General features: G+C 36.2%; 1 protein-coding gene and 1 pseudogene across 1 annotated transcript; one reads left to right on the top strand and one right to left on the bottom strand.

The window, feature by feature from the left end:
* Positions 1–2,433: 2,433 nt before the first annotated feature.
* LOC112414504 (S100P-binding protein pseudogene) lies at positions 2,434–3,688 on the top strand (annotated as a pseudogene).
* Positions 3,689–8,622: 4,934 nt separating this feature from the next.
* LRRD1 (leucine rich repeats and death domain containing 1) lies at positions 8,623–23,066 on the bottom strand. Its single transcript, XM_024767165.1, has 5 exons — positions 21,120–23,066; positions 19,399–19,597; positions 11,656–11,817; positions 9,460–9,577; positions 8,623–8,809 (listed from the first exon to the last, which is right to left on the bottom strand). The coding sequence occupies exons 1-5, from the start codon at positions 23,064–23,066 to the stop codon at positions 8,623–8,625; spliced, it is 2,613 nt and encodes an 870-aa protein (XP_024622933.1).
* Positions 23,067–24,826: the final 1,760 nt, after the last annotated feature.

Here is a 24,826-nt window from a genome sequence, read left to right as displayed (position 1 = left end):
AAAATCATAGCCTTTTGAAACCATTAGAGAGCCGTGGTTGCAAGGTAACCAAGCAAACCGAATTTAAGTATTGACAAACTCCTCTGAGGAGAGATGTGACTCTTGAACCATTTCAGTTTTGGGAGAGCCAAGAAAAATTAAGTGGTCACCATAGAAGCATGTAAGAGTAATGTGCTAACATTATTAAAATGAATTTCTTAGGGCCAAGCTATTTTTGGTCAAATATAATAGAAAATTCGTCGAGAGAAAATTTGGATTAAAATAAATATTAAAGGGAATTCTTTAGGCAGGAGGAAAATGATTCGAGATGGAAGGATAGAAATGCAGGAAGGAATGAAGAACACTGGGAGAAATAATTGTATATATGTGCATATATATTGACTTTAAAAGCAACAATTATAAAGTTAGCCAATTTAAATATAGAATTAAATGCATGATAACACAGCAAGTGAAGAGGAGAGAACACACATTAAGGAGTTTTAGCTCTTGCATATTTGCTATATGTATATTGTGATTTCTAATGTAATCTCTAAAAGAATAACAATAAAATTAATACAAAAAAGAATAAAAATGATTGGTAAAATTAAGAGATCAAGAGAATAAACACAAAACAGATGAGACAAATAGAAAACATATAGCAAGATGGTAGATATAAAACTAAATATATTGAGTGATGTCAGTGAAAATGGCAGTCAAAAGTTCCTAAAATTCTCCCCTCAAAAATAACAAGAAAACAGACCCCAAAAATGTCAGAATCAATTTTTTCAGAACTCTGAAAATTAACTAAAGCCTGTCAGCAATCCATGGAGCATTTATTTATTATTTAAGTTTATTTATTTATTTTTTGGCAGCATTGGGTCTTCGTTGCTGTGCATGGGCTTTCTCTAGTTGTGTTGAGTGGGGGCTAGTCTTTGTTGCGGTGCGCGGGCTTCTCATTGTGGTGGCTTCTCTTGTGGAGCACAGACTCTAGGCGCATGGGCTTCAGTAATTGTGGCACGTGGGCTCAGTAGTTGTGGCTTGCAGACTCTAGAGCGCAGGCTCAGTAGTTGTGGCGCACGGGCTTAGTTGCTCCGCGGCATGTGGGATCTTCCTGGACCAGGGCTTGAACGCGTGTCCCCTGCATTGGCAGGTGGATTCTTAACCACTGCACCATCAGGGAAGCCCAGCAGCTGGATTCTTAACCACTGCGCCACCAGGGAAGTCCCATGGAGGATTTATTAAAGAAAAGCCGCTGTAGGGACTTCCTACAACTAAAGAGCCCTACCAGCGCAACCAAATAAATAAAATTTTTTTTTTAAAAAAAGGAAAAACAGCCGTATCTTGATAAGAACAGCAAGCTTAGTGGTGTTTTAACTTACTCTGCTCCCCATCCTCCCTCTGCAGTAGCTTTGAAAACTAACCACATGCAGTCACTGGGGGGAGCAAAAGGATTTACATTGGTGAAAACCCTATTAATATAGACATACATAGGTGTAAATCTTCATGATCTTGGATTAGAAAATGGTTTCTTATATGTAACACCTAAAGTACAAGCAATAGAAAAGTAGGTAAATAGAACTTAATCAAAATTTAAAACTTTTATACTTCAAAGGACACTATCAAGAAAATGAAAAAGCAACCCACAGAATGCAAGAAAATTTTTGTAGATCATACATCTGATAAGGGACTTGTATCTAGACTACAAAACGAGCTATTACAACTCAATAAAGACAAACATACCCCAATTTAAAAATAGGCAAAGAATCTGAATAGATAATTCTCCAAAGAAGATATGGTAATGGCCAATAAGCACATTAAAAGATGCTCAACAGCATTAGGCATGAGGCAACTGCAAATCAAAATCACAATGAGAGGATAAAATGACGCATGGGGCAGAGTGAGGTGCAGTCGTTCACCTAGGCTTCGGCCCGGCTTCTGGAGATGAAATGATGTGATTCCTGGGATTTGCTTCAAAATAATCTGACCTATTGGAAAATTCTATGAGAGAAGCTCAGAAGGGCCAGCTCTGTGCCTGTGGATGTCATGTGCCATAGGAATTGATGCTTTCAGTGGTTATGAAGAATAGTGGTCCTTTGTGTTCACAGTAAAGTTTGCAAGTAATGATGTTTTTCTTCCAGTGAGCATTTGGAATCCCATGCCCCCTGCAGTGGAAGTGTGGAATCCTAACCACTGGATTGCCTGGGAACTCCCAGTACTAGACCTTTTGGAAGGAGTTGGAGAGTAGGGATAGTGGCTCAGAAAGAGCTTCTCTTTCAGAAATGTGGCTGCTAAGCCCCAGTGCCTGTGATACTTGTGCTTGACAACCACAAACTTCGAAGGTGGGAGTCAATCATTTTGATAAGTCTCCTGAAAGAAACAGCTAGCAGGAGCTGAACCCTTTTTCCATTTGGCCTCGTGGCAAAGGCAGAGATCACGCCAGCAGCTCCACACAGTATGATGTGCTCACGAGTGCCCTCTGAACAATCTTCTGGTGCCTTGCCTAAAGACAATGCCCCATTTTCTTGGGATTCCTTGGATGAGGATGGATTGGATGACTCCTTGCTGGAACTGTCTGATGGAAAAGATGATGGCCATTTCAGTTTCACGGAGGAAGATTCAGGAGCTTTTGAAGGATGATGACCTATCAAATGAGCACTTTTCTTGGGGAGGTGGCTTGTCTAACGATGACAGCAGGAACGTTGAGAAGGGAGGGAAAGGGAGTCAAATTCCACTTGATACTCCCCAAGAGAAAAATTCATTGTATAGCTTGGGACCAGAAGCTGAGACCTCTGGCCTCTTCAAACTACCTCAACTAAATACATCAGCTGGTCATGGACCAACTCCTACTAAACCATTGAACAGACGCTTTGCACTAGAAAAGAATCTTATAAAAGTTACAGTTGCACCATTTGATCCAACAGTTTGTGATGTTGCACTTGATAAGGACAAGAATGATACATCCGAAGTTACTGAAAAACCCTCCTCCCTTGGAGAAGAGATGAGAGAAGATGGTCTTAGCCTAAATGAGAGCACAGTTTTCACAGAATCTGAAGGGATCAGCCCCAATAATTCTGCCTATGATGGGCCCCCACTCCCTTCTTCAAACAGTAAGTTTCAACAAACTGTCTCTGATAAAAATATATCTAACAGTAAGAAAACTACACCTGTAACCTCTCAGATATTGAACCATTTAAAGACTCCTTCTAATACGGGGTCATCCTGGAGAAATGGATCACATAAATCAAGTTTTGAAATCAGGTTTCCAGTTGTTTCCAGTTCATCAAACAGACATTTTCTTGACAAGGATTCTGGGAAGCTGAAGGTCCATGAAAAAAGACTAGGCAAAGTCATTCCTGTTCTGCAAACCAAAACAAGGACTAATATTCTGATGTTTTCACCATCAGATCTAAAAAAGCAGAAGCAAAGTTATCTCAGGAATGTCATTGCTCATATAGAAGACCCAGTGGACTCTAACCAAGGTACCTTGGGGGAGCTGTGTGCCTTGATGGATCACGTTTATCACATGCAGAACCCAAAATGGTAGCATCCTTCGGACCTCACCAGGTGAAACTGTGCCTGGTTCCAACAGAAATCTCTGCAAAAATACAGTCTGACTCAGTGGGTTGACGGGAACATGCGAAGCCACCATCGGTTCCAGCGTCTACCAGATTTCCTGTACAGTCCATTTGTCTCCTCCCATCAGCAATGAAGGTCCCTATCCAGGGTCCTGTCCAGAGCAGCATCTCATCTTCTGCTGTTTTGTGCTTTGTAGATTTTAAAATTTATTTTTCACAACATTTTTATTTAAAGAACTTGTCACCTTTTGGAAATGCCCATTGCTGACTTGAAATTTTTTGTATAAGGTCCTTCCTGTTTGTGTGTGTCTATGCATTTAAGCAGTGTTGAGTTGATATAGTTTTAATTTTTTAATTTAAATTGAAGGTGGCTACCGCCTGAAAGCCAGCATTAAGTCAAAACACCCAGGCTCAAGCAAAACACCCACCTCTGTGCAGAGGTGAAGTCTACTTCTGGTGCCCAAAAGAAATCATCTTTTAATCTCCTATGAGGAAGAGATTCTTTATCAGGCTGCAAGCCAGTGTTAATTATTGCTGGTGACTTATAAATGGATACAAGTCACTTTTAGCAACCCCTCTTACTTTTTTTATTTGAATCTCCGAATACCTGTCAGTATTTTAAAAGTTGGTAATCCAGCACATCTGAAGAGTTGAAAGGACAAATTAAAAGTGTAAATCTTCTCTTCTTTTTGTACCTACTAGCTGCCTTTATTTTTTGGCTTTTTTTTTCTTTCTTCATTACATTTATTTTGCACAATAGTGTTTACAAATCTTGTACATCTTAACTCTAATAGAAGAATAGCAATAACAACCCCTGTTGACTAACAACCCCTGTTGACGACTAACAACCCCTGTTGATTTGCAGTCTTGTGACTGTTTGCCTTCTCTGCCTTTCTTCAAGGATTTTCCTTCTTTTTTCCCCAGTGACCTTAGGGCTCTACCAGCATATTCCTGTATCCTGTTAGACATAGATATGCCTCTTAAGAAAAGCCTTACTGTACTCATTATTGAAGAACCACCTACCCAGAGTCTTGACTCTAGGACAGGCCAGAAAGCAGTGCTATTGAGAGGTGTCAGTTGGTCTTCAGTTTCATCTGCTGAACCCCAACTTCAAGTATGAGTTGACATATTAGTCAGTGAGCTTCCATCCTGTGGGAGAGACTTTGGAGAAGCTGTCTTTTGTCTCCATTATTAGTTAATAAGAGGTGCCTTTTGGTCCAGGATGTTACCATCTCCTTACTTGGTCAAATCTCTGATGTATAGTTTTACAAAACTACTAAAGTGGATCTAAAATAGTTTTGATTAAGCCTGTGCTCAAAGCATTACCTGATCTTAAGGGTAATGCTATGTGCAGCTATCTTAATGGATGTCTTAGGAGTTTGTTATTCTCTTTACAGACAGCTCTAGACATCTCTCGGGAGATTTTGCAGTCTGGCATTTGTGCTGCTGTTCACTCTCTGTGAAGGTTGTACCTAGTTGCTATAGCACGGCCTGTGATACTGGTCTCACTGCCTTTGTCTGGTTTTGTTCTTCCATAAGCCCCATCTTTGTATGCCAGTAACCCATCTTAAACATCCTGCCCTACTTTAGAAACTGACTTGGGAGAAACTTGGTCATAGTTACCAGTAAACTTAGATGGATATCCCTAAGTGTTAACTATTTCTATCCAGTCAAGGATTCTCTTTTCCTTCAACATTTGGTTTAGAATCTGGGACCAAAATGCAAAGGGGAAGTTCTGTGCAAAGGCAAGAGTCAAAATCTGTTATTTCAATTGGCATTGCCTATATCAGTCACTTCTCCAGGTTTCCGTAAATTAGCTTGATGGAGTGGGGCAGACAGACATCCACCTTTGGAACTATAGCATAGTTAGAATTCATTGTTACTGGAATAACTAGCATTGCAGTTGTCTTGTTCCCCACAGATAACCAAGGAGTAAAGGGACAGCCTCTTGCTTAGGCAAAAGTCTAAGACTCATGTTCCTGCCTCCCTGGTACAGGAGGGTTTAATACTGATGTGTAATGGGAGCATCACCTTTGCCAAATCAAATGAGTGACGGGTTAACGAGAAAATGTGACAATCACATTTTGTCTTTGTTCAAATAATTATGTTTTTCCAAAGCTTTAGCAGCTTACTTAAATCTGTTAGACTGGGGACGGAGAGAACTGTTCCCTAGCGGTTAACGTGGTATTCTTTAAGAAGAAAAACAAAGGCAAAGAAAACTCATTATTAGGCTTGTTTGCCTTAAAGATGGTAGTGGGTAGAATCTAGAGTTTTAATCTGTTTTTAAAAGCTACATATCTCATATTTGGTGTTGGCCTCTAAGTCTAATTTTCATGTAGAATTCTTGCCATGTTGTTTTATTTGCCATAAGCATTGTGTGCATTTAACTGCCTACCTAGCCTTCTTCATCTGTGATGACCTTCTCCCCACAGGGGTCTTGACAATACAGAGTATGAATGTGCTGTTTACATAGTTTACTTGTAAGTAAAGAGCCTGAAATAACCTGTAGTTTTGCATCTAATGTGGACCCCAATTTATTTTGGTTGTTGTCAGGATCAATTATGAAACTGAAGTTTGGTGCCTCCTCTTTATCATGTTTTTCCCCTTGTAGCAGTTGTGTTTAATGTCATTAAAAAGAAATAAAATTTCTTGTCAGTGAAAAAAAAAATCACAATGAGATACCATGTCATGGGATGTGTATAGTAAAAAACAAAATTTTAACGAAAATAACAAGTATTGGAGAGGATGTGAAGAGATTGAAACCCTCATATATTGCTGATGGGAATAGAAATTGGTTCTGCCACTGTGGAAAACCATTTGATGGTTCCTCAAAAAGTTAAATATAGAGTTATCATATGACCCAGGAATTCCACTTCTAGTTATACACCCAAAATAATTTTTTAAAGATGTTTAAACAAAAACTTGTAAATGAATGTTCATAGCAACTAAAACGTGGAAGCAACCCAAATTTCCATCAACTGATGGATAAACAGAATACAATAGAACATTATTCAGCCATAAAATGGAATAAAATATTGATGCATGCTCCAACAAGAGGTCATGTATTATATGATTCCATTTATATGAAACATCTAGAGTAGGCAAATCCATAGAGACAGAAAGCAGATTATTAGTTGCCAGGGGCCGGGGGAAGGGAAAATGGAGAGTGACTGCTAATGAGCCTGGGGTTTCTTTCTGAAGTGATGAAAATATTCTGGAATTAGATGGTGGTGAAAGGTGCACAACTCAACTAATTATACACTTTACAAGGATGACTGTTAAAAATAAAAGATGACTGTTATGGCATGTGAATATATCTTAAAAACCCACCCCAAGATATCAGTAATTAAATGGAAATAGATACTCAAATCAAAAAGCTAAAATTGTCAGACCGATTAAAAAACAAAATGTAACTAAACAAAAAATGTTTTATGGGAAATCTTTCAGGATCTAGACATCAGTTTCCAAGATATTGATATAATATCAAGTTCATCAAAAATAGGAGAGGAGGAAGTCCAATTGCAAAGTGGCAGATTCTGTCATGTACCAACATGAACACACAGTTAACTACAGTATTTAATATGGCTGCTATATTAGAGATTTAAATTTCACCTGTCATAGCTTTAATATATTTGGTCTTTGAGTCATGTTTTGCTCTAGTATATGCTTAATTATTTCAAATTGCTTTTATTCTTTCATTACTAATGTTATGAATATTATTGTATAATATATGTATAGCATAATTATTAAAGAAATAAGTTCTCATAACCATTATTTTCTAGATGTTTTTGTAATTACATTGCAAATCTTATTTTTGTTCCAAGATTTGATTCTCAGGAAGAGGGGAGAGGATATGATCTGGGCTAAGTCTTAGGGAAGATGCATGGAAATTAGCCAGGAGAGGTAGGTATTCAGAGAAAAGGAGAACGTGTTCCATGCAGAAAGAAGAATAAAGGCAAACGAGAGAATGAGAGTTCATAGCATATTTGAGGAGTTTCGAAAAGCTTGGCTTGACTGGAGAATAACGGGGAAAGAATGGAGTGATCTAGGCTATAAAAGAAATAATTTTAAATTTTGATCAGGAGGTTGATATGGTTAGATCTGTGTTTTTAAAAGATAAACCTGGCAGTAAAATATAGTATGGTTTGGGTGAGTCTATAGGATAGGACATCTGTTTAAAAGGCTGTTGTAGCAATATGGCAAGAGACGATAAGAGCTGGGCACAATGAAAGTGCTTTCATTGTTCTGACGTTATCCAGCTTTCTCTCTCTCTCTCTTCAGACCAAAGTTTCCCCTAGAAAATTTTCTGGTCTTTATATCTGTATCTCTGAACAAAGGGTAGAGAACCTGGTTTATATCACTTAGTTATTCTAGGTCTTAATTTTCTTATTTGTAAAATGATAGTTTCCAAGATCCTTCCCATTTCAATGTTCTATGGAAGTACCTTGCCGCCAGCTGAGAACATTAACCATCACACCAGCCACGTGTGAAACTAATGATACTTCTGGATTCTTCACTTTTCGCTCACTTAAACTAGTGTATTGGGTTTCCAAGTGATTTAAGAATATTCTAGACATAGTGCAGTTTTTGTTAACTTTATAAGATAACTTTCTACTTAAAAGATACAGAAACTTTGTGATGTGAGACCAAATTAAACAAAGGACTTAATCTTGCAGGTTGGATTTAAGCACCATATTATTTTATTGTCTTTGTTGTTGTTTTGGAAGTGCAACATGAAATATTGGTTGACAAGTATAATGCTTATGTCTCCAATCCTTCTCTATTTTTAAACATTTTCCAGTAGGGATAAGAGTGCCTAAGGATTTATATTAGCTTAAGAACAGCTTCTTTATATCTGTATCTCTGAAGTAAGGGTAGAGAGGCAACAGAATAAATACATAAAATGGTGTCTGCAATATTTTATTATGATGACACTAGAGTGGTAGCCATAAATTGTCATCATCTCTTAGGAATACATGAAAAGAAACATGACGTGCAATTCTCTTGTATCCAGTTTCAATTATATAAGTGCATCATAAGTTCTCAGTTCTTATTCTGGATACACTGTTCAGAATTTAATTGCACATGTAAAAAGTTTTAAAGCTGTTATTTTGTCCATAATTTCATATGCTCCTATCATAGTTAGTGCCCGAGTTAGTTGGTCTCTTAGAGCAGCAGTGGTTACTGACAAGTTGTTATTTTCCGTTTTCCACTTATCAAGTGTTCGGTGGACTCTCTCACTTAATGAAACAGTGCTGAAATTTTTGAAATAATAATAATTTTAATTATCAATTAAGAACAATGTTTTAAACTACATCAGTATTATATATCTAGGTTTTCAACCTAGTTTACCAGAGTGAAGGGAGGATTAAATTAATTGGTGAAGATAGTCTATATAAAAATTTAGCACAGAGTTTGGCACATACATAGTAAGTGAATGTTAGTCCCATGCCATCCCTTGTTTCCTTGAAGAAAATCAACAATTCAATTAACATTTGATTCTAAGAGAGATTTACTCAAGACCTCAAAATAATTGTGGACTGTTTACTATAAACCAGTACATTACTGCTACAATGCTACATGCATTATAACTTGATCTCATGACAGCTCTCTTAGATAAGTCTATCCATTTTACCAGTAAAGAAACTGAGGCACAGGTAAGTTAGGGGACTTACCCAGGATCACAAAACTATTTGGGATTTAAAGCCAAGCAGTCTATCCTCAGAGTTCTTGCTTAAAACTACTATACCCATATGGATCTCAAATATATAATAAACTAAAATCAGTCTTTTACAGCAAAGTAGAGTTCATGTTAATATGAATGTTTCAAAACCGTGTAATATCAATATGATATAAATCAGAACATGAGAATAAGCTTATACTACATGTTGTCATTCATACATACCTCATTGTAGACTTATCAGTTTCTGTGATTGCCAGGTTTAGTTTTTGACACAAAAATTGAAAATTTGTTTCAGTAATATTGTTGGCAACTATCTTGAAGATCTTCGCTAAGATTTTCTCTACATTTGAACATAAAAGAAAATTTAGGTCATCTGTTTTGAAAAACATACTCTATTCTGAGTTAATATTATAGCTAGGTTTTTTACTTCTGTGCTGCTATAAGATGTACATATCAAATAAGATTGAAAACTAAAGTGCAGCTCTAACACACAAACTGAAGTTTGAACCATTTATTCCATTTCTTCTAAAATCTGAATAACCCTAAACATAAATAATATAAAATGTCTGTTTAAAAGGATATTATAAGCAACTTCAAGGTGATCATCAAACCCTTTAATTCTTTCAGGATTTGAAATGAATTTAGCTCCTTCCTTCAATTCTGACTTTTTAATATGCTCCTTTGGGTACCATCCTGAGAAACCAAGTTCAAATCTACTATAAATATGGTATATATATATATATATATATATATGCTTATTTTATATTCACATCACTTATTTAATGAATGTTGGCTTAGATATAAGTAGAGTATTTTTAGTTTATAAAAAAGCTTCTAGGTAATTTGAACTAGATCCATTTTTTTTTAGATCCACTTTTTGTTAACCAAGGTAATTTGAGAATTTTCAAGAACCAGTCATCTGCCATCCCTCTGTAATCATCTCAAATCTGTTCTATGCTTTCTGTTTTTAAATTTTTATCCATACCATTAATCCCTCAGGCTAGATTTTATGCTAATGAGATAATTGAAAATCCAATCTCCTAAGTGAAATTTTAAGGAAGAGACCCCATGTTCTTTGTTAATTGCAGAATTAACATCTCTTATGATGACTTCCTTTCCAATTTCTCTGGGTGCCAAGCCTGCAGTATGAAGGCCCCTTGGGAATAAAGAAAGGAGATAAATGGCTTGGATTCTCTTGTTTTTGCTGACTTTCATCTGTTGTCATTGCCCGTTGAACTTTCCCCAAAGAGGCTAGAACCACATGAATCTTCCTTCCTCAGGAACTTGAGTAACAGAATTTTAACAAGGAAGTTCACTCATGTAATTTTACAGACCTTCTCTAAAGTACTGTTACCTAACAGGAATACTTTATAGATCCTTGGAAACCCCTAAAAGCTTTGTTTTATAAAAATAAAGTTACCATTAAATATCCCTTATTTTATGATAATTAGCAGAACCAACTTGCCTAGCAAGTTAGAGAAAACACCTACAGTCACTTTTTATTGCTTAGGTTCCTTCCATCCGTGAGGCCCACATCTTGCAAAAGCTTCTGAATGGTAGCCATACATATTGTGGCTTACAGAGAACTGTACATTTTTAGTGACCATCTCAATAGATTATAAGATTATGATGATATAAGCCTCCTGATTACATAGACAGGGTCCAGATAGTTGTATATATTCTCTTTCCCCAAATCTGGATCATTAAATTGATTTAATACTTAAATACGGCATTAAATTGGAGGACCAAAATCTGAATTTACTCTGATGTTTGACAATGAGCGGCAAAGTTAGAGTCCCAGAAAAAAGGTTAGTTGTTGGGAACCCAAACCCAGGGAAAGAACTGGATAGTGAAACTTCCATCCCAAAGGCTTGGAGAAACCAGTCTCCATCTGGTCCGGTGAAAGGGCATTTAAAGAAAATGAAGTAATCAGGAACAACCAAAGGAGCTCTTAAAAACAGAAGGAATGAAGACTGCCCAAGGATTACAGACAGGTGATCATAATGAGCCAAGAACCGACTGGCATCAATGTAGAGGATCTATGAACTTCCTTCAAGGCAAAATACAGCTTTTAGAACAACTACATATGGTGATCAGAACTGATAAAAAAATCTGTATGTAGATTCTCTGAGTGTGGCCACAACCATGATGAAAAAATCTCTTGGAGTACATTGGGGCCAGTAGGTGGGAAGCAGCTCACCTGTGACTTAAATTTACCTGTTTTCAATGGTTCAAATTGTATAGACCCAGATTAAATAATCAAAATTACCAAAATAAACTCCTAGCCTTCAGAAAAGGGTAGACGATAAATATTTGAAAGTCTCTGCCAGATTGAAAGCCTCTGATTAAAGCAAACTATTTGTTAATTTATAGATGCCAGAAAATGACTTGTAAGCTAGCCAATCACTCATCACCTACCATCTCTCTCATCTGCCCTCTGTAGATAGCGTGCAATAGTATACAACTGTTTTCCTTTACAGATTTCCATTGGAGGTCTCAGCAAAGGGTTATCATCAAAATTTATCTCCTTCAGTGAAAAAAGCTTGTAGATACCGCTAGGCAGAGCTGTCAGATTATTTCCTAGTAGAAAAAAAAATTATAATTGAATTATATCCTTCTGTAAAAGAAAACTATAGAGACAAATAACAACTATGTAAAGGGCATCTACTGTGTCTCACTGACAAAGTATCAGAGGAGCCTCACAATGCTGGCAAAACATAAGTTCTTACTGTTGTCCACTTGCTAGGAATGAAAAGGAGAAAGTATAGAAACAGAGCAATGATTCCTTTTTCTCACAGAGAATGACAAAATGAGAAGGAGGCTTTCCTCTTATAATGCAGGAAATGACTTTACAGAGTAAGTGAGATGGTAATTTTTTAAATAAACTTTGTTTGCAATAATTTCAGATTTACAGAAAAGTTGCAGAAATTGTAGAGTTCCTGTATACTCTTCATCTAGTTTTAGTTTTCCCTGATGTTATCATCTCACATTATTGTATTACATTTTTAAATCGAAGAAACTTTAACATTGGCACATTACTATTAAATAAGCTTTGGACATTTTTGAATTTCATTATTTTTTCCATCAATGTCCTTTTTCTGTTCCGGTATCCATTCCAGGATAGCACACTGCATACAGTTATGTCTTCTGGTCTGTGACAGTTTCTCAGCCTGTTCTTGTTTTTCACGATCTTGATGGTTTTGAGTAGTACAAGTTAGGTATTTTGTAGACTATTCCTTAATATGAGTTTATCTGGTATATTTTTTCATGAATAGACTGGGGTTATGGGTTTTTGGAAAGAATACCACAGAGGTGAAGTACTCTCATCACATCAGAGATACCTGACATCCACAAGACATCACTAGCATGTTAAACGTTATCCCTTGGCTAAAATAGTGTCTTCCAGGCTTCTCCAATGTAATGTTTTGATTTTCTCCTTTCCATACTCTATTCTTTAGAACTGAGTTACGAAGTCTGGTCCACCCTCAAGGAGTGAAGATTAAGCTCCAACTTCCCTAAACATAATTTTTTTCAAAACCACCTTAATCTATGGGACTTCCCTGGCAGTCCAGTGGTTAAGACTTCACCTTCCAATGCAGGGGGTGCAGGTTTGATCCCTGATCAGGGAGCTAAGATACCACATGACTCACGGCCAAAAAACCAAAACAGAAACAATATTATAACAAATTCAATAAAGACTTTTAAAATGGTCCACAGCAAAAAAAAAAAATCTTAAAAAAAAAGTCTTTTGATCTTTAATAAAAAAAGCCCACCTTAATCTAACATAAACCTGACATAAAAAGTAAAACTGTGATAACAGACAAAGTAAGAATTTGTAATCATTTTAAGAGGAACTGGCCTAAAGTTTGCCTTTGTGCTATTTATATATTTATGGTTATATTATTTTAGCCAAAATTAAAGGAACCTGGTTCCTTTTAGTGAAGAAAGGTATTTAGAAACCAAGATCTGGGTACTAGAGTTGCTCATTGCTTCTTGGAGTGTGTGCTGCTTCTGACTTAAGTATATTCTGTCTTACTCCCTAATATCACTAGCTCTGGGGAAAACCAGTTGCCATGTCATAAAGAGGCTCATATGGCAAGGGACTAAAGCCTGCTGCCAGTAGCCACATAAATAAGCTTTGAAGCAAATCCACCAGCCCTAATCAAGCCTGGCTGCAGCACCAGCCAACAGGTTGGCTGCAGTCTCATACAAGACTCTGAAATAGAACAAGTCAGCTAAACACCTCCTGGGTTCCTGACCCTCAGAAACTGTGTGAAATAAATATTTTATTAATTTAAGAAGCGAAAGTTTGTGGAAACTTGTCACATACCAGTAGAAAACTGATACAACAGCTAATGGCTAAAAGTACTGAACTGAGATCTAAGGAGCTGCCATTTGCAGGGAAGGAGTTTGTATTTTTAGTCCAGCGACTTAAGTGCCTGATGAAGCAACAGTAGCAACAAAAACAAATATCAACATTGGAGAGAAATAGAATTGATTATAGAGTTCAGGATTCAAAACAGAGAAAAAAGAAAATGTGGCTCACTCCCAAGAGAAAAATAAAACTCAATTGCTGTAGTCAACATATAAGAATTTTAAAGCAGCTAATACAATGATGTTCAAGAATGTAAAGAAAGATATTCTTATAATGAATGAAAACAATAGGAAATCTTGGGGCTTCCCTGGTGGCGCAGTGGTTGAGAGTCCGCCTGCCAATGCAGGGGACACGGGTTCGTGCCCCGGGAAGAGCCCACATGCCACGGAGTGGCTAGGCCCGTGAGCCATGGCCGCTGAGCCTGTGCGTCTGGAGCCTGTGCTCCGCAACGGGAGAGGCCACAACAGTGAGAGGCCCACGTACCGGAAAAAAAAAAAAAAGGAAATCTTGGAGGAGAAATATAAAAGAAAAAGGAAAAATGGAAATGCTAGAACTGAAAATTTCAGTATCTGAAATTAAAAATTAATTGGAGAGACAACAATAGGATAGAAATGATAGACAAGTCAGTAAACTTGAAGGCAGATCAATATGAGATGCTGAAAGCTCTGTGTACACCACACACACACACACACACACACACACACAGGGAGAGAGAGAGAGCACTTTAGGGATTTGTAGGACAATATGTAAAGGAAATTGGAGTAGAGAGAAAATGAAGAAAAAAAAAATTTTGAAGGAATAACGGTTAAAAAAATTCCCCCAATGTAATAAAATACATGAATATATAGACCAGAAACAGCAAAATCCAAGCAGTATAAATAAACATGAAAAACACACCTAGAATGAATGCCACAGAAAATTCAGAGTAGGCCTCTCCAAAAATCAGCCCCTCCAATTGAAACAATCAAAAGCTGGAAAGGGCTGATAGAATCAGCTTTTTCAGAATTCTGGAACTTAATCCAGAATTTTACAGTTACTAGGATACTGCTCAGTGAAGAAAAAGGCAGGAGAATTTTGGTAAGAAAGCACTGTGGCTTTTTCAGTCGTCTCCATACCACCCTGCATTTCCCAGCATGGTAGCAACAGCTGTGGGGAGGGCAGCCTGCATTCCTGGTGCAGCTTGCTGGTGCCAGAAAGCCAACATGGACCTTGTTATTTTAATACTGAGGCTTTGCATTTTGATCTGTCTGCTGATTCCCCGAGGGATTGACACAGAGACTGACTTTTGTTTTGCTCCCCAGACTCAGGATGGAGCTGCCTTCCTGAGTGGCAAGTTGTTGTCACATGTAAAGACACACATGTCTGAGCCTACCTGGGGCAAGGAACAGCAGACAGGGAAAGCAGCAAACAGATCCAAAAGCCCAGGAAGGAGGAGGCTGAAGAGGAAGTTTCTTGGGGGAATAAGGGCTGAGAAGGGCCACGGTGTATCCTGGGGGAAATGGAGTACAGTAAGCATATCCAGGACTGAACAAATGCACAGAAGAGAACTGAGAGAATCCTAGGTTTGTGCCTGTGGTGGATTTTTGGGCTTCACACAATCAGGAGAAGAAGGCTAAGACAGAGTCATAGGTGGCCTGACTTAGCATTGAAGTGCCCCAGCATAGAGCTAAGCTGCAAAGACTGGGAAAGTAGTATTTTCTTTTATGGCTCTAGGTATTGAAGGACAGAAGAAGATATCCATGCAAATACTAACCAAAGAGTCGGGGTGGTTTTACTAATATCAGATAACATAGACTTTAAGTCAAAAACTGTTATAAAGGACAAAGGACAGTATATATTTTTAAAAGGATCATTACATTAAGAAGATATAACAGTTATAAGTATATACATACCTAACAGCAAAACCCCAAAACATATTAGACAAATATTGACAGAATTGAAGGGAGCAACAAGTGGTTCTACAGTAATAGATGGAGACTATATAATACCTCACTTTCAATAATGGATAGAACATTTAGACAAAAGGTCAGTAAGGAAATAGGGCACTTGAACAACACTATAAAGCAACTAAACCTAACAGACATACATAGAACAGTCCAACAGCAGAATACACATTTTTCTCAAGTGCACATAGAACATTCTCCATGATAGACCATATATTAAGCCACAAGACAAGTCTCAATAAATTAAAATTGACTGAAAAAAGTCATACAATATATCTTCTTTGACCACAATGGAATGAAACTATGAAAAATAATAGAAGGAAAACTGGAAAATTTACAGAGTTAAACAGCATACTTTTAAGCAACCAATGTGTCAAAGATGGAATCAAAAAGGAAATTATAAAATACAAAGAGATGAATGAAAATGAAAACGATAACCAAAAATTATGGATGCAACAGAAGCAATGCTTAGGATGAAATTTATAGCTGAAAAAGAAGAAGTGTCTTACATTAATAACTTTACACCTAAATGAACTAGAAAAAGATAAACAAGTTAATCCAAAACTATCAGAAGGAGGAAACAATAAAGATTAGAGCAGATATAAATGAAATAGAGAATAGAAAAACAATAGAATCAACCAAACCAAAATCAACCAACCAAATAGAAAAAACCAAAAGTTGGTTCTTTGAAAAGATCAACAAAATTGACAAACCTTTAGCTCAATGGACTAAGAAAAAAGAAGCAAGACTCAATTTACTAAAATCAGAAATGAAAATGGGAACATTACTACTGATTCTACAGAAATAAAAGATTATAGAGTACTGGGAACATTATTATACCAGCAAATTGGATAATCTAGCTGATGTGAATGATGGCGTTAGAATTCTAAATAATGTCCTACTTCAAAGTCTGTGCTTTGAGGAAAGCAAGGAATTAATCTATAAATCCTGTTCACTGGTATAATATCTCACATTTATCAAAATATTTTCATAAGTTTTAACTTATATTTCCACGATTCTATGAACAAACAGAAGTTATAGCTTTCCTATCTTGCGGATGGAAAAACTGAGGTTCAAAGTGGTTATCTTCCTAAATCCACTAGCGTTAGTGACAGAGGGGACTAATTCTCAAGACTATATAAATGTCTTTTGTCTGAATAATGAAGATGCTACCAGCTTTCAAAGTCTCATTAAGTCCAAATCTATGACGTGGGTATTCCTGTTAGCTTCGTTTCATGAATGGAGGAAACAGATTATAACTTCAAATCTGGCAAGGAAAGCTGGAGACTGTGGGCATGCCAGTTGTGTAGCGATTATCTCTTAGATCCAAACCCATCTCTGTGGGCTCCTTGACTGTTTTTCCTTGAGTGTCACACCAGCAACACTCTTTTACCCCACCAGCAGCAGTTCCTGCCCATAACAGCTGAATGCAGTTTGCAGTTTTCCCAACACTAGCAGAACTAGCTCCTTTCTCTCTCTCTCTCTCTCTCTCTCTCTCTCTCACACACACACACACACACCCCTACACAAACACACACTCACCACCCCCAAGCTCAGAGGAGCAAGCACCAGGCAAGCAGTACTTCATCCTCAGACTTCCGAGTTTCACCACTGCGTGACCCCTCCTCCAAACTTCTAAGTTTTAATAATTCCAAATTCTTCATTTTATTCCCTTAGCCATAAGATGGTTATTGCTTCCTGCCATTGCTACTTTTGTGATAACCTTAGGATTCTCTCTTTACCCTTTTAGTTAAACAGTTAAGAAGATTTTACTTAGTAATTAACTAAGGTGTGGTTTCTGGATCCTGACTGATACACTTTTCTAATTCTGATAGGGACTAGCAGAGAACTGGCTAAGCTTGCAGAAAAGTCTGTGATCTTCCTATTTTGTCTTGATTCTTGTACTAGAAAACCTCGAGAGAACTGTGCTTTCTATTGGTAGTTGTGTTCTCCAGTGGGCCAGAAGACTCTGGTCAGCCTTTTTTTTTTTTCATGCACAAATAGTAGCTGAGTGAAGCGTGTCCTACACTTGGACAAAATAGATAACCTCCCTAAAAAACAGTGAAACTTTGCCAAAATACAAAAGTGGGACCAAAAACTTAAATTGCAGGGCTGAGTTATTGTACCTTATTGCAAGTGATCGCAAACTGATGTATACCTACATATCCAGCTTACTAGGGGTTCTGGGGATTCAGGAAACAAATGCCAGTTGCATTATATCTAAGTATTGATATATCTACTGTAGGTTTTACTGTACTACTGATACTAGTGCACCCAAAAGATGAGTTTGTTTTTAATCTAGAAATCCTCTAAATTTAAGAAGGTGCAGGGCTCTGGTTATAAGTGCTACTTTCAACTGAAAGATATAATTTTAGAAACCCAGCTGTTTATGAGATTAGCTGGTACAACCACTATGGGCATAAATTTCCTCACATCTGGTAAAGTTGAAGATGTACATAACCTCTGATCCAGTGATTCTACTTATAGCTATATGCACTTTGAAAAACTCAAGCAGATGTATACTAGGAACATGCACAGCGATATTTATAGTAGCAAACAAGTTGGAAACAACCTAATTGTCTATCAACAGGATAATGGATTAATTGTTGTTTAACCATGTAATTGAATATTATACATATTATGCAACATTTAAAATGAATGAAATAGGTCTATGTATACATTGACATGGATTAACTTTAGAAATATGACAAGTGAAAAAGCAAGTTACAGAATTGTAAATTACATACCATATAGTATGATAAGATATAATAAAGTTTAAAACTCTAAATAATGTTACTTTGTTATGATATATATATGTATAAAAACATGGATAGAAAAAAGATATACGTCAATTTCAGTACATTGGTTACTTCTAGTTTGGGGATAAGTACAAAAGAAGTTTCACTTCTATTTTTAAAAGATATACATTGGGCTTCCCTGGTGGTGCAGTGGTTGAGAGTCCGCCTGCCGATGCAGGGGACACGGGTTCGTGCCCCGGTCCGGGAAGATCCCACAGGCCACGGAGTGGCTGGGCCTGTGAGCTGTGGCCGCTGAGCCTGCGCGTCCGGAGCCTGTGCTCCGCAACGGGAGAGGCCACAACAGTAAGAGGCCGCGTACCACACACACAAAAAAGATATACATCAATTTCAGTGCACTGGTTACTTCTAGTTTGGGGAGAAGTACAAAAAAAGTTTCAATTCTATTTTATTTCTTAATCAAAAATATCTCAAGTAAATAACACAAAATGTTAGCATTCCTTATACCTGAGAGTAAGTACATAGGTGTTTATTATTTTTCTGTAAGTTTGAAATATTTCATAATAAAAATTATTAAGAAAAATACTAGTCTAGCTTTGGGAATTCTGATATTTTTAGAGTGAGTGATTTACTTTTTGTTGTTGTTGTTATTGAAGTGATTTACTTTGTAAAAGAGTGTAAGGTATTAGAGTATTATAGGGTGTAGGAGTGGGATCAGGGAGCCAGCAGAGAAGGAAAATAGAGAAAATGCTGACCTAAGGTTGTGTAGGTAGGTGTGTGAAGAGAGAGAGATGAGGTCAGGTTCACAAAGGGAAGAAATAATGAATGACGGGGTATAGGCAGAGAAAACAGAAAAGAAATGAAAATGTGTGCAGGTTCCCCAGCTGGATTATAACCTCCTTTAGGGAAGGAACTGGACCTTATGGTTTGCTCTCATTTTCTGTACCTGCACTAGCCATTTCCTTCCTATTGGCACTTAATACATGATGTTGACTGTTTGCCATTCTGTCTTGTCAGCAAAATTTGCAACCTAGAAACCAAAACTCAACTTAATTTATTATGCTTATTGGTTATGCTTGACACTCACCACTCAAGTTTAGTTGCTGGAGAGCATTTAAAGATAGAAAAGATGGTGGCAGATATCTTATTTGATTGTTGTATGCATTTAAACTAACCAAACCTCTCAGCTCCCCTATATTTCTTGGCATCTCTCTGATTGCATTATTTGAGATATCAAGTCCTTTAAGTTGAGTCATATTAGACAGCTCTTCCGGAAGTCTTGTTAACTGTAACAAAGGTTAAACAATTATATTTTTAATAAATATTTCTATGACTAAAACTTTTAATAAAATAAAATGGAAGGAGAGATTTTTGTCCTAAAAAAGATATATTTTCATTATGTCACAAAGTCTTTGTGATTCCCTTGCTTAATAAAACCCACAACAAATTGTGTAGCATGCAGGTATTTCCCCAGTCTGACCAGTGCTACCAATTCAATCCTGTGGCTTGCTAACCACTTTCCTCACTCTCCCAACACTCAGTGTTCGTTGCCACCTTATCCCTTTCTTCCATCCCTAAAGCTTACCCTGCTTTGATTTCTTCTCCGCCCTGAAGTCTTTCTAAACTGTTCTCTTCCATATTTGATCTCTTTACTCCTACTCTCATTAACATTACTTTTTATGAGTCCCTTGTGTGTTCTTGGATTTTTAAATGACATGATATATGTTTTATCCTTTTTGTATACATGCTCCCAGTCATGATGCATTTTGAGTAAGTGCTCAGTAAATTTCTTTATAATGGACACACACAGTTTGGCAATATAGCCTCAAATGAAAATTCCTAGTATGAAAAGTATTGCAAAGTAACAGGAATTAAGATACTCTGCTAAGGCAAAGAAAAAATATGCATCGTCACAAAAACTAAGGCCATCACAAGTGGCGTTTGAAATAAAGGCAGTTCTATAAGTGAACAAAAGAGTTTTGAATATATGGGCCCCTCAGAAATAATCAAACAACAAGGTGAATACTGGGTATTGTGCTCAGTGTTCTTCTATATATAAAAGAAGCATAACAGACAATCCCTAACTTCAAGGAGATTAAAATTTAGTTCTAAATTATATTACATCCATAACTTTAAAACTCCTTTCACAGTTAAACTGAAATAAAAATAAGTCTATAAATTGTCAGCTTTAATTACTTGGGATTTCATTTTAATGAAATATTTTCCTATAAAACTCTTGTGTTGAAAAGTTTATTTGTAAGCGGCATTTGCGGTTTAAAAAAAAAAAAGCCTATCCTTTACAAAATAAAGTATTCCAGCTAAATTAAACACACACACACACACACACACACACACACACACACACACACACACTACAGCTTAGATTCTGATCCCCTTCAGTCATGCCTTAAGAAGCATAACAGACAATCCCTAACTTCAAGGAGATTAAAATTTAGTTCTAAATTATATTACATCCATAACTTTAAAACTCCTTTCACAGTTAAACTGAAATAAAAATAAGTCTATAAATTGTCAGCTTTAATTACTTGGGATTTCATTTTAATGAAATATTTTCCTATAAAACTCTTGTGTTGAAAAGTTTATTTGTAAGCGGCATTTGCGGTTTAAAAAAAAAAAAGCCTATCCTTTACAAAATAAAGTATTCCAGCAAAATAAAACACACACACACACACACACACACACACACACACACACACACACACACACACACACACACACACTACAGCTTAGATTCTGATCCCCTTCAGTCATGCCTTCCCCACAAAGTCCTAAATATCCATCTCTTACCTTTCTCCCATTTATCTGGCTTATATTCAGCACTTCCAGTGATTGAAGTTGGCAAAGTTCAATAGGAAAATATATAAATTGATTGCTTGAGATGTTTAATTTCAGGATTCCTTTTAAGTTACAGATCTCTGAAGGAATAGTCTGTATTTGATTTTCTGAAAGATCAAGTACTTGCAAATTTTCTAAAGTACACACTTCTATGGGGAAAGTTTCCAACTTATTACAGCATAAAATAAGAACACGGAGCGATACCATATTGGAAATAGATGGTTGAATTTTCCTTATTTTGTTTTTACCAAGATCAAGGTATTCAAGATTAATAAGAGAACATAAGTGCTCAGAAAATATTAGGAGTTTGTTTTCATTAAATTCTAAATGAAGCAGTTGTTTACTGAAAGATATATCTACAGGTATTTCTGAAATATAATTTCCATTAAAACCCAAATAATAAAGAGAATCTAAAGCACACAAACCTAGTGGAAAATACATTATTCTATTATAACTCAATTCAACTTTAGTTATTTTTCTACAGTTTTTTATTTCAATAGGAAAGTCTGCGATTAAATTTCCTGAAAATTCTAGGCTGAACATATTATTAAGATGTGAAATATATTCAGGTATTTTCACGATATTATTTCTGTTTATATGGAGTTTTCTTAAATTTTTAAGCTTATGTATGTTCTTAGGAAGTTCTGTTAACTTATTATCACTAAGACTAAGGCATTCCAACATTACGCAGTGGGAAATTTTCTCTGGTATGTCTTTCAATAAATTTTTATCAAGTATTAGAATCCTAAGTTCCCTAAAATTCTCAATTTTGTGTGAAATAACTTCCAATTTATTGTCTGTCAGTTGGAGTTCTTTCATTTTGAGCAACTGAAAAATTTCCACGGCCAAAAAGGTAAGTTTATTGTGATCAAGTAAAAGTATTTCTAAATTTTTAAGTTCCCTAATTTCTTTTGGCAAACTGTTTATCAGGTTTCCAGAAAGGTTTAGTAAAATTAACTTTGGAAGGAAGCACAGAGCTTTAGGAAATACTGTTAACTGATTATATTCCAGATTGAGAGCCCTCAAGTTTTTCAAACTAGACAGAGTATCTGGTATATGTCTTAACTTATTTTTAGCCAAATTTAAAATTTCCAAGTTTCCAAGACTTTCCAAGCCAGAAGGAAAATCCTCAATGCAATTGTTATTTAAAAACAGTTGCCTGATAGTCCCAAGCTGTGATATTTCTTTAGGGATATGTGATATTTGGTTGTGACTGACATTTAATAGCTTTAAATTATGAAGTAACTGAATTTCACATGGAAGTGATGATAACCCATTTTCTTGCATGGTTAGAATTTCAAGTCCTAGCAGATCACTGGAGTCTGCCCCTTTAAAACTTTTGATTTCATTCTCATCTAAATAGAGATATTTTACATACTTGATTTTTAAAATGTCCTTAGGGAATTCTTGTAAACCCTTGGCTTTGAGGTTAACTGTAAACTTATCTGATCCTAAGCCAAGTCCTTTCTGATTTTCTTCAGAGAGTTGTGGACTAATTTTTTCTAATGTTTCATGAGTTAGGGAGTCAACAAAAGCCTGATATTCAGCACTCATCTTAGTTACTGATAGTGATGAACTTTGTGAAATTTCACTTTTTGACTGCAAACTGTCGTATGTAGCAATTGTTTCAGAAAATTGAAGAGTTTTCCTTTGTTCTTCATTTCTCTTAGACTTACTTCCAGAGGAGGATGTTGATGTATCATCACATATACCTAATGTATTTTTTCTAGGACGCACTTTACAAATTTGGTTGGAAGTGGTCCCATCAGAAGCTTCCTTTAGAGAGTTTGATGTTTCTTTAATAACTCCAGATTTCTCCACTAACCGTGATCTAGATTCTTTCCTAAATTGACTAGTGAGATCCTCTAGCTCTTCTGAAGTACTCTTCTTTTCAGACATCTTCTTTGCTGATATGTTTTATACCAATACAAGATTGCAATTCAATTATAATTTTCATGTTTAATTTTTTCCTTTGAACCTACAAAACAAATGATGTGAAGAGATATAATAAAGATGTTAAAATTACAAATGAATTTTAATACAACTTTATTCCATAATAAGTAATTTAATAATTATTAAAATACATTTATAACTAATTAACTTATATATAATTTCTGGCTAAAGATAGTTTATTGATTGCATGCATTTATCACAATACTCTTGATACCACATTAAAATTATAGAAAGGAATAAAAAAGATCAAAGAAATTGAGGAAGGATACATGAGAGAATGAAAGAACTCAGCAAATTTTTGGAAGACAGGGAATAGCCAGTGGCCCCCCACCCCGTGCCACATGCAGAGAGTACCATTCTCATTGTGGATATTGTAGGTTTACATATGGTATTGAAGCGTCTTGTCCCAACAAATTCAGTGCGTTATGACAGTTCTCCAATAGGTGGATGTAAAATGCCTTAAAGAAGGGGATGCTTTCTATAAAAAGTAGAAGTAAAACAACCTTTTCAAGGACTAACGCCTGACTTTAAGTCTTTTGTTTGACTCTTGAGGAACCTGCACAACTAGGCAGCACCCTTCTTCAGAGGTCTGGATCCCATCTCTGTAGGTCCCTCCTCCAAGTTTGTGGTTTTTAATAACCCAACCTCTTCCCTTCGTTCCATCATCCCTAAGGATAGTAGCTACTTCCTGTATTTATTATCTCTATGTTACTGCAGTTCCCCCTCTACCTTTTCAGTTCTCCAATACTTGACTACACAACTCCCTATATTTACTTCTCCTTCTTTTTATTATTATTATTTATTGAAATATGGTTGATTTACAATATTGTATTAGTTTCAGGTTACAGCAAAGTGATTCAGTTATATTTTTCGGATTTTTTTCCATTATAGGTTATTACAATATATTGAATATAGTTCCCTGTGTGATACAGTAAATCCATGTTGCTTATATGTTTTATGTATAGTACTTTGTATCTGTTAATCCCATACTCCTAATTTATCCCTTCCCCCACCTTTCCCCTTTAGTAACCATAAGTTTGTTTATGATGTCTGTGAGTCTATTTCTGTTTTGTATACATATTCATTTGTATTATTTTTTTAGATTCCACATATCAGTGATACCATATAATATTTGTCTTTATCTGACTTGCTTCATTAAGCATAATATTTTCTAGGTCCAACAATGTTGCTGCAAATGGCAATATTTCATTCATTTTTATGGCTGAGTGATACTCCATTGTGTATATATATCTTCTTACGCCAGTCATCTGTTGATGGGCATTTGGGATGTTTCCATATCTTGGCTATTGTAAATAGTGCTGCTGTGAACACTGGGGTGTGTGTATCTTTTTGAATTAGAGTTTTCGTCTTTTCCAGGTATATACCCAGGAGTGGAATTGCTGGATCATATGGTAGCTCTATTTTCAGTTTTTTAAGGCACCTCTATACTGTTTTCCATAGTGACTGCACCAATTTACATTCCCACCAACAATGTAGAGGGGTTCCCTTTTCTCCATATCCTCTCCAGAATTTATTATTTGTAGACATTTGGTTGATAGCCATTCTGACTGGTGTGAGGTGCTACCTCATCATGGTTTTGACTTGCATTTCTCTAATAATTAGAGATGTTGAGCATCTTTCCATGCACCTGTATGTCTTCTATGGATAAATGTCTATTTAGGTCTTCTGCTGATTTTTTGATTGGG

The sequence above is a fragment of the Neophocaena asiaeorientalis genome, unplaced genomic scaffold (genome assembly GCF_003031525.2).
Source record: "Neophocaena asiaeorientalis asiaeorientalis breed wild unplaced genomic scaffold, Neophocaena_asiaeorientalis_V1.1 scaffold70, whole genome shotgun sequence".
Lineage (NCBI taxonomy): Eukaryota > Metazoa > Chordata > Mammalia > Artiodactyla > Phocoenidae > Neophocaena > Neophocaena asiaeorientalis.
The sequence above is the reverse complement of the archived record's forward strand: the minus strand, read 5'-3'. Positions and strand labels throughout refer to the sequence as shown.

Coding starts and splice junctions, on each gene's coding strand:
- LRRD1 (XM_024767165.1), bottom strand. CDS start 23,066: ATGTCTGAAAAGAAGAGTACTTCAGAAGAGCTAGAGGATCTCACTAGT. Junction 11,818..19,398: donor CCAGCAACTAAACTTGAGTG/GTGAGTGTCAAG, acceptor TTTTTCTACTAG/GAAATAATCTGACAGCTCTG. Junction 8,810..9,459: donor ACTGATAAGTCTACAATGAG/GTATGTATGAAT, acceptor CAAAAATTTCAG/CACTGTTTCATTAAGTGAGA.